An 11,088-nucleotide genomic window follows, 5' to 3' on the forward strand; every position below is an offset into this window, starting at 1 on the left:
TATTTAAAAAAAGGCAAAGCCGTTTTTGCTTAAGTAGAATTGCCACTCTATACCGCGTTTTCGGGTTCTTCGGGTTATGGCATTTACGATGCTATCTGCATTGTGTCATTCGAGATAAAACATATTATCTTATATTAAATATGTATCCAACACGTACAGTAAAGTAAACTTGGTGGGAAACACGAGTAACAACTTGTTAGCGCGCTTCATTATGATAGATCTGTTTTGGCCTGGTAGAGGAACATACTAAACACCGCTAGATAGATCAATGAGACAACTTATAGAGGACCTACAAGGACTTACGCTACACTATTCATCGAAATTAATGTCGTACAACACGCGGAAAGATCGAAAAAATAACGACTGCGGTATGGGCCAGGAACGGGTAGACATTGCTTTCTCAGAAAGGAATGTAAGAATAAAGATTATATTTTAAATAAACTAATCTTCCAATTAATCGTCCTGTCTAAATGTAAATGTTAATAACCCTCGCCTGACCTTATCAAAAATACCATAAGTCCATATTCATGTTTCATAGCTGCATCGCGTAATAGTAATATTTACTGATGTGTGGAGTGTCATAGGATTGATGTCCTACAAGAAACGATAAGCGCGAAATGACAACTTTCAAACAAACTATGACGCCCCAGTCTTACGTCTATGACGACGGGTGGGGTGAATTTGGCCGATTCCTCATTTGACCGACTTCTCATATGTCCGAATGCCCATTTGGTCGACTTTTCAGTTGGCCAATGAGCAGACCATATGGCCGACTACCCTTTTAGCCGAAATTCGGGTAGGCCAAATGAGCAACTCATTTGGCCGACTTATAATGGGAACTATCACTCTTCTACTTATAATGGGAAGTAGACAAAGAGAGCCCAAATACCCAGAAAATCTTTCACCTTCTTCTTCATCTTTCTTCTTCTTGCAAACCTATCTAGAGCCACAACTAATTATCCGATTTGCATACAAATTGGTGTCAACTTTCATCTGGGTTTTCCACTGTGGCGATCCAAAGGATAAGGCTCAGAACCGAACCGTCGTTGGGTTAAAGAAGAATCTCATTAGAACCACCGCGATATTTTATCAAAACTCTGAAACGTAATAGCGAAGCTAATAGTTTGATTAAATAGCTGAAAGAGGCACAAAAAAGGCACAGATCTACCTTTATTATTTGGACAAATTTATTCTAAGCGTCATTACCACTAATCTCTTGCTTCGTTGTCAATTTCTATACCATTTTGGCAAAAATAATGTCTAGTTAGTACTGAAAAACACTTTTAGTGGAAAGTTTTGTAAAGAACAGAGCTACATGGGCATACTAATGTATGAGTATGTATGAGTAAAAATGTACAACTCACGGTACCATTATTTATTGTAAACGGGTACGGCCTTCGATCGTGTCATTGGAACCAAGCTTACCAATCAAAAAGAAAAGCAATATGTTATATTTGTTTAAATAACATTTACAAATAAAATGTTTTTACACTTTTTTGTTGTGGGTGTAAATAAGCAAAGAAGGTCCCGTTTCTTCGGTTTATTACATCATAAACATTGTGTAAAATATGGTTTTTCTAACACTAAATAACTTTATTATGTTTAAAAAATTATTAAGTTTTGACACTACAAATGAGTCCCGACCGAATGTCGTATTTTGAATTGATTTACAACGTCCCTATAAACTCACTTGTATGGAGTATGCAGCTAATAGTTATATGTAGAACTATAATGAGTATAAAATCATGCAAAAAATAATATTTAAACAATTAAAACCAAAATTTTATTAGTGAAAACTTGTAGTTCTGGTGCATTCAATTTATTTCATCCATGTTTTTGTGTTCTAAGAAAGCGATCCGAAAGCTACCGCATTTTATGCATTCTACGATGGTAGCCGTCTTTCTTGCTACTGCTACACAAGATATCTGTCGTGGTCAAGGGCTAACCAAGGTCAGATAGACTGTACACCGATTACGTGTACTCAATGCTGTTAAAGGTACAGACTTTAAAGAGTACTCTCATAAGTACAGTCAAGGTACGGGCTTGTACACCGATTACGTGAAGTGACTAGCCCCATGGACACTGTATCTCTAACCAGACGGGAAAGGCAGCCTAAAAGAGGTACCCCTCACTATCCGTTTGCGTCCTACTTCGTATTAGCTGAAATAGTCAGCCGGGCCGTCAAGGTCATTCGAAAGAATGTTAACCACGTGACGAATTATATGGCCTTGACAGCCCGAATCTTTCAAAATTCTTGAACCTCCCCCCTTTACAGAGAGACGGTGGCGGTGGCAGGTGATTTTGTATGGTGGAAGCTACAGCTTTTCCCGTCCGGTTAGAGATACAGTGTCCATGCTAGCCCCCTCGGTCGTGGTGTCTCCAGTGTACATTTCCAATATCATTATTTTTTGTAAAACTTACTTATTTCTATTATCAGAAATCCATACCTCAACCTAGGAATTTTTATCTTGATATATTCCATAAGGTAATATCTCACGAACCTGTTTCGGTTCCCCATTTCACCCAATAACCCCTTAATTATGATGCTGTTGGTGGTTGATGTTTTCACTTCTCTAATTATGGTTTAACGGGAAACGTTGTGAATGTTTAAGAACGTTTTCTGCCACAAGGATGGGGTAAGGACTTCAAAGGAATCGCTTTGTATAGGCTTCGCTCTAAGAGGGCTCCTAATACCTCTCACTCTCTAAGAGTAAGGTCCTTAACCTTAAAAACCAAATCAGGCCGATATCTCATTGGTTTCCTAAAACGGAAGTCTTTCAATAAAGTCATTTTCCTTAAATAGAAATTAATATATTATTGTAGAGGGTAAACCAAAAAATGCTCTGATAAAATTGAGAATACATTTCATAGTTTTACCTCCTAAAAAGGAAACGTTTCTACCCAAAAAAATAAACACCGGGGGAAATGATCCAAGTTACGAATGTTAACGATTTTGAAGGTTATATATTATATACATCTATATGGATATATATATATATTTATGTACATTTATATAAATATATGTCTGAAATGTAGTTAATAGTAGTCGTGTTGTGCTGCGACAGCGTAGCAGATGGCACTAGATTTTTTTTATCTCCCGGTAGACGCCTAGCGCGGACTGCTTTCAAATTTCGGGCTGTGATTACGTTATGGGGTGTCCTACATTCATATCGAGAGCTAAAAACGAAACTGAAACTAACAAACTAATTATATAGTCGTTTTATATTTGGAACGGCTGTTAACCAAATGTTTTTAAAGTTGGAAACTCTTCGGGGAATGTATAACTCATATGAATACAGCTCTAAAACGATCCCTACTCTAATCAAATCAGAACCAACCCAAACTTTAAATCCGAACCAACTGAATTCTTCAATCATAACCAAGCCAAACAAACCTAATTACCCTTAAACCACAACCAACCCAACCCTTAAATCAGAACCAACTACTACTTGTACCTTCATACGTGCTAGCGTTTTGAGCCTCTTAAGTTCTTCTGACAGGTAACCCTGTTTTCTACTATTTTACTGGTACGCCCTCTAATTTATATAAACAGTACTAATTAATTTATTATAAATTTTAATTATAAATACAATAATGAGCTACCGTATTTATAATTTGATATGTATTTTAAAATTTATTAATTATCTACGATACATTTAAATTTAAAATATATGTGGCACTCCATTTTTAAATATAAATATTATTTTAACAATGGTTGATTATAGTTCAGAAACTTTACACAAGCCGGCGCTGTAGGCGTGAAGTAGAATTTTTCAAATTCTCTAAACGAGGGAGTAGCTCATAAGCGTCCATCTCTGAGCCGAAGTAGTCTAACCTGTGTAAATATATAAACCGTGAAGTCGGTAAAGAAGCATCCGAAACGTTGAAATTTATCTCAACTCGAGAAATATAAGCCAAGGAATATTATCCACAAATCCTGATTTAGAGCATTTTAAAGATGTTAATGATTGGAGGTTTTCCGTAAACTTGTTTCAAATATTTTTATTGTAATCCGCAGTCTAAAAAAATTTATTTTCTAAAATAGTGTCTTGAAGAGACATTTTTGGCATACCTTCATGAGTGGGAAAAAGAAAGAAATAAATCTGGTGCGTGAGAGGAAGGAAAGGCCATGATTAAAATAAGTAGCGAGACTATTGATGGAATTCACAACTCAGGGTACTCAATTATTATAGATGAAAAATTTTGCTACGAAAAGGAGCTAAGTTTATTCTGACAGACAAATTCAACCAAGATCCATTGGAGCGTCCTTATGGAAAGCATCGCAGATCTGTTGGCTGCCTAGAAAATCCTACTTTATTGACCTTTGGTTATGGTGAAAGAAAATTTAAAATTATGCGGGTGGTTGTGAGTAAACCAAATAACGGAAATAGTAGTGTTCGTAAGAAAAAAATTAAACTTGTGAAAAAGTAAGAAAACCGCAATTAACTTGCTCATTAAAAATTCTTTTGTACTTTAGTTGTTCCATTATCACTATTTCATAGTCAGTTTTAGAATATTTTAAAATATTTTGAAAATCACAGAATCACTTTTGTTTCGGATCATTTTCTTTAAGCGTTTGTCTTACACCTTTCTTTTTAATAAGCATATCAGAGTGGGATTTGTTAAGTTTCCTCTTACAAAAGTCCTTCATCGCTTTCCTCTACAGTTGCAAAAAGTATCAATGACTAGTTTGCTACTTTTGTCTCTGTCTGACGAATTCCTTTCTCCCCATAAAACAATCCAGCTATCTCTAACTAAATTTGTATTTAAAACTTTTTTTTATTTTTTATTTCTCTTTTTGTTATAATAATAATAATCAGCTAGGCTAATACCCAAGGCACCACCTTAGTCCTAAGTCATCAAGCAACTTTTGAAGCCATTACTTCAGGTGGCCGGGTTACAGTGCGTAGGAGGGTGCACGGTGGTGGCAAGCCCTTAAAGCCACGCGAGGCAACAAGTATTTATGGAAGGGGAAACGGAAGATCTCGGGGGAATATAGATTGTTCAAAAATTGGGGGTGTTAATTCATTTAAAATTTTTCAAAACCCAAAAGCTTTCGGTTTTAATATGATTAACCCACCTCGAGTTAACCGTTCACTCCAGCTCGAATAATTAAATACCTTTTTAGGAATATTACTTATGCAGCTATAAAAAAAGGAGCTTCATCGTATTTGTAAGAATTTTTTTGTAAAAACGTATCCCCCGATATGATGCAGTACTCTTTCCTTTTTTTCTTTCACCTGTTTATCGGATAGAAGTTGTGGCTCCTTGGCTCGCTGATTTTCTGGCTCGTTACGTGCTGGTTCAAGGTCCTTGACTGGTTTAAGCTCAACCCATTTAACATGTAACACAACAAAAAACCCTCTTAGCCCAAGGTTGAGTATAAGGTATTGTTTTTCAATGGCTACTTTTCTGAAACCCTTCACTAGTTCGAATGAGTTTTAAGTTGCATCATTTAATTCCATTCGTTGACGTAGCTCTTGTAAGCAAACTATGAAAGAATATTTTTCACGTACGTGATTATTTAAAACTGTAAAAATGTTTATTACATAAATATTTATCCTTATTTCGTTTGGTTGAGTGATAATTGCTTTAATTACTTCCCGCACATCTTCCCCTGGCTCAGCCAATTTACATGTTTCCATGCATTTTGAAGATCTTTCAATTAACTCTTTCATGTGAGTTCGTAATAACTCTACATTGAAATAGAAATTATAAATTTGGGTTTTTAATAACTTCAAAATTGTTAGTGTTTAATTAAGGTTTACTATACAACATATAGAGGCCCCAGATTTATAATTATAATTCGTTATTAGGGAACCACCTCACCATTACCACTATAGTTTTTGGTGGAATACAAGTTTTATTTGTTTTTCAATGGTATTGCATTTGATGGCCCGGCATTTCTATATTAGATGGAATCAAAGGAGATGATATTGAAAGGTCCAGAGGCTTATCTATTAGTTTTACATTTTAACGTTAAATAGCTAGAGGTACCAACTCTGGTTTAAAAATCTAAACTAAACCTTGGTTAATGCGGTTTTTAGGCCTCGTGTGTAAAGTGTATAAGTTGCAAAATAAGTTTACAGTTATTAAACACTCAACTTTTAATCTCATATCAACTTTAATTTCATTTCATATCAACATAACAAACCCTGCTGTACTTAATTGAATTAAGGGTCACTTGGAACTCACGATAAACAAAATTTTCACTAAGACATGATTCCAAAGGGAATTAAATTAATTATTCTTTAAAATGGCTTAAAAAGTGTAATATGACTGATATCTAATAAAATATTAGTTTGCCACAAAGTAAATTAGGCTTTTAACTACGAAAGATGAAAAAATTATAAATTACTCATTTAACCACGAATAACGAATAAATTATTAAATAATCTAATACAATAATTCATATCGAATTTCATTTGAACTTCATCCAAAAATTATAAAAATTGAAAAACGTAATCTTTTATATGAATATTTAAAATTGTTAGTTCGTTGGTCGTTGAATCAGTTTTATTTAAATATAATTATCAATAAGAAATAATTAAATAAATAATTGCATTTAAATTATTATACAATCTTTCGCTAATTGTATTTCCAATCCCAACCAAAAAAAATAATATTATAATTTATGTCTACTCGAGTATAACTGAAAAAAAAAACCATTTGGTGATTTTGAATAAATTTGAAATATTCTTCAGTTTATAAATGTGCTTTCTAGATTTAATCAAAAATTATTTTAAAAAATAGTCACATCACAAAGCCAATTCATTGAAATGGTTGAAATATTTCGCGTAAAAACAAAAATTTAATCGAGTCGTTTTATTTAATTTGGCTACGAAATCTCAAACAAAAACGCGAAATATCTAACCAACAAAACAATACTCAATTTCAACAGTTTTAATTTTCGTTGAATTTACCCAATTTTAGCCGATTTTACCCAATTTCAAAAGCGTTTTATAATTTCGAACGGTTCATCCAATTTTGTTCGAATTTACCCAATTTCAATCTATTTTATGCCTTTTAATCATTTTAGGCGAGATGGGGTAGTTTTCACCAAATTTTGCTCGCATTTACCCTTTTTTTCAGTTTCACCTATTTCGTTCGTTTTACCCAATTTTGCTCTTTTACTAAAATTTAAAACATTACTTTATCAGATTTTAATTAAATTACCCCTTTTATCAAAATAAGATTTTTTCCTTATTTTTCCCAAAACGTGATACAATTTAACCCCCAAAATGTTCCAATTTACCAAAACTTGATGAAATTTACATAATTGTGGTCCAAAAACATTTTCATAGGTGAAACCGTGAAATCCCTTGCTTTTTTAAATTTAGATTTTTTGTTTAAAGTGGTCAAAAACATTTTCGGTTACCATGGCAAATCGAATAGGTAGTGGAACATCTCCCTTCAATGGGAAATTTCATATCTCATATAGGTCTAAACTACGCCCGACTTTGAAAAAATATCGGCAATAAACACCTCGGGTTCTCCCCTTGTAAGAGCAAAGGCTACCAAAGTATTCTAATATTTTGATTAGATCATTTAGATGACTTTCACAACGAATTCAAGGGTTAAATTAAAAAAAAATATTTAAAAAAATTAAATGGCCGAAGAAAAACGATCTTTTTATGCCCTTTATTTGCTCTCGTTCGTCCACCATGACCTTCGACCCTCAGCGGAGAGTCAGTTTTACGTTTTAAAATTAATTATAATAATCAGCTAATGGAGATTGAAGTGTGAAAACTAAACAAGGACGCACGTAAAAATGATAAATAATGGATCTCGTTAAATTTGACCCTTACTGATTTGACCAATGGGTCAACGGCGACTGTAACCTTTTTTTTTTGCCTCTCAATGATGTCTAATGAAACTTTCCAGTCTCTACTTTTTATTTGACTATCAGCAAAAAATAACACCCCGCCATTTCATCGAGTTCACCTAAGTTTTTTTTATGGACGGTATAAAAGGTGTTCGCGTTATCGATTCGTTACATTCTACTTTCAATGAAGCGCTTGAGGAACCGTTAATTACAGCATTTTCTTGGTGTTTTTTATTTGCAGAACTTTGTTTCAAAATGAGAGAAATCGTGCATGTGCAAGTTGGACAATATGGGAACCAAATTGGAGCGAAGGTAAGAAAATTTCGTTGTTAAGCATATTTACCTTGGTCTTGGGCTACCTTAACCGAAAGGCGAATTTGAGGTCGCTAGCAGTAGCCGTGCAATGGTGTTTTGGCTAAATAGGCCATGTAAGGGGATCCCTAATTCTATTTATGGGCCCGTTTAGTTGTTTTATTCCCTGAAGCCAGCCAAATATGGTGATTCATCTCTAGAATATGATCGTTCTGAAGTATTTCATAACATTAGCGTTAAGTTATTTTATTTAAATTTACTTGTATGGTAAAGATTTCTGAAAAAAAAACACCTAATAAACCATGATGTTCTGGTGGCCCTAAAGTTTTAGATTGATAATGGGTTTAAGAAACGTTCGATTTAGGTCCATTTATTGTTAGAGCATAGTTCATATTACGATAGATGAGGTGAGTATTGTTCACTCGAACCCATCTTAACATTTTAGATGTCTTTCTGGAAACTAGCAGTGATAAAAATCTACTAGGGTTCCAATTGACCCACTCATTGGGTGGCGGAACAGGGTCCGAAATGGGGACTCTGCTGGTGTCGAAAATAAGGAAGAATATCCCGATCGAATCATGGCAACGTTTTCGGTCGTCCCGTCACCAAAAGTAGGTTTATTTAAATTGACTCTATCTTCGGCGTTACAACCGCGATGTTCCTTGTTTGAAAGGTATCGGATACCGTGGTGGAGCCCTACAACGCTACTCTGTCCGTGCATCAGTTGGTGGAAAACACGGACGAAACATTCACGATTGACAACGAAGCCCTTTACGACATTTGTGTCCGTACCTTAAAACTGTCAAACCCCAGCTACCGAGATCTGAATCATTTGATATCGCACACCATGTCGGGCGTTACAACCTGTTTGAGGTTCCCCGGCCAGCTCAACGCGGATCTGCGCAAGTTGGCAGTCAATATGGTTCCTTTCCCTCGTCTCCATTTCTTCATGCCAGGCTTTGCTCCTCTCACAGCGAGGACAAGTCAAGGTTATAAAACTCTGTCGGTTTCGGAGTTAACTTTACAGGTACACTGCGTATGAGATTTCGTTAGATATTTAAATATCTATCTCACTAAACAGTTTCGTTTCCTAATTTGGAGAATCGACTGCATAAGATGTTTAAGTTGATTTGTTTTATTTAACAAATAGATGTTCGAAGCCAAAAACATGATGGTGGCTTGCGATCCTCGACATGGAAGATATTTGACCTGCGCTACGATGTTTAGAGGCCGAATGAGCATGAAGGAAGTCGACGACCAAATGCTCAATATTCAGAATAAAACCGCAGGTATACCATAATATCTCTTCACTGTTATAGACTGTGTCTGGTGCCAAAAGTGCGCTTGATTAATGTTAGTTCGGACAAAGTGTATAAGACTCCTGACAAAGGCTCAAGCATATGTTATATTTCCTTAGGCGCTAACATTAGTTTTCTTGCAGCTACTTCGTCGAGTGGATTCCGAGCAACGTAAAAGTGGTGGTGTGTGACATTCCCCCGAGAGGTCTAAAGATGTCGGGCACATTTGTCGGAAATTCTACGGCCATACAAGAAATATTCAAGCGTATAGGTGTACAATTCTCAGGTAAGTAGAAATGCTTTTTTTTATACCTAACAATTTGAAACTCGCGTATCATCTTAAATACCATGATTTCGTGTTTTTTATTCAATTGGTAAATTTATCGGTTTGGGTTGAACTATAAATTTAGGATTAAAAACATTTGTCGTTGTTCTGAACATTATTTGGTAAACTAAGTATAATCATATTGGCAGTACGCTGTAGTCTTGTTATTTCTAGCTCACAGTATATATTTTCTGTAAATGGTACTATACTTAATTATTGAACAAACTTACAGACTTGTTCTCATTTTGATTTGTATTATCCTCAGCTATGTTCAAAAGGAGGGCCTTCCTGCATTGGTACACCGGAGAAGGAATGGACGAGATGGAGTTCACCGAAGCCGAGTCGAACATCAACGACTTAATTTGTGAATACCAGCAATACCAGGAGGCGACCGTGGAAGACGAAGGGGATTTCGAAGATTCGGAACTGGAACCCGAAGCTTAAGCCAATTAGATGTTTCTTCCGCCATTTTGTTAAAAACTATTGCACACTAATATTGAATTATTTTAAATTAAATGAAATTGTTTTACGTTACGGTTTTATCTGGTCTTTAATACATAGGTTTACTGAGATGAACATTCCACTTGAATAAGCCTAACATAGCATTCCCGAATGATAATCCTATTCCATTAAAACTAACGTGGTACACGAAAACTCTGGTGTAAAAGATGATTAGACCAAAGGGCTATTCACTTCATAGAATGTCACCGATAACAGGCTTAATAAACTTTCAAGGAGACAACCCGAGGTGTAACACACTGATTTTAAGTAGGCCTTAATGAATCATGAAAATCCCCAAAAAGAAAAGTTTCAACGGGCATTAGTTTTGCCATGCCAACCGAAAATGTTTTTGTTAACAAAAAATGAAAATTCCTTACCGAAAATAACATGGGATTTTGAACTTCAAACAAATCAAAATTATTGAACTAGAAAAAACTTATCAATATTGACGTAAAAAATCAAATTGATCAAAATTTAATCAATTTTTTCAAATGCAAAAGAACTAGAAAAATATATCAATATTGACGAAAAAAAATAAAATTTATCAACATTTTATTATTTTTTTCAATTTGATGAAAATGGGTAAAAATGCAAATGATTTGATAGAATATTAATTAAAATGGATATTATTGTTAAAAATCTTAAATGTGATAAAAATCAATTGTGTTTATCAAATTGATAGAATGAGATAAATTTGACCAAATTTTGAAATAGTGATTAATTTTGATAAAATTAAATAAAATTAATACAAATATTGATTAACTTTGATAAAATTTAATCAAATTACTAAAAATTGATATCTTTAATATAGTATGGTATAAATTTTT

General features: G+C 34.4%; 1 protein-coding gene across 1 annotated transcript; it reads left to right on the top strand.

Annotated features, from left to right (window-relative positions):
• The first annotated feature begins 8,700 nt into the window (after positions 1-8,700).
• LOC149945772 (tubulin beta chain-like) lies at positions 8,701-10,292 on the top strand. The gene is made up of 5 exons (XM_090174968.1): positions 8,701-8,748; positions 8,811-9,164; positions 9,288-9,418; positions 9,573-9,721; positions 10,026-10,292. The coding sequence occupies exons 1-5, from the start codon at positions 8,716-8,718 to the stop codon at positions 10,202-10,204; spliced, it is 846 nt and encodes a 281-aa protein (XP_090031094.1). The 5' UTR covers positions 8,701-8,715; the 3' UTR covers positions 10,205-10,292.
• The last annotated feature ends 796 nt before the right edge of the window (positions 10,293-11,088 follow it).

This window comes from Leiobunum rupestre, chromosome 5, assembly GCF_980474605.1.
Source record: "Leiobunum rupestre chromosome 5, qqLeiRupe1.1.hap1, whole genome shotgun sequence".
Classification (NCBI taxonomy): domain Eukaryota; kingdom Metazoa; phylum Arthropoda; class Arachnida; order Opiliones; family Sclerosomatidae; genus Leiobunum; species Leiobunum rupestre.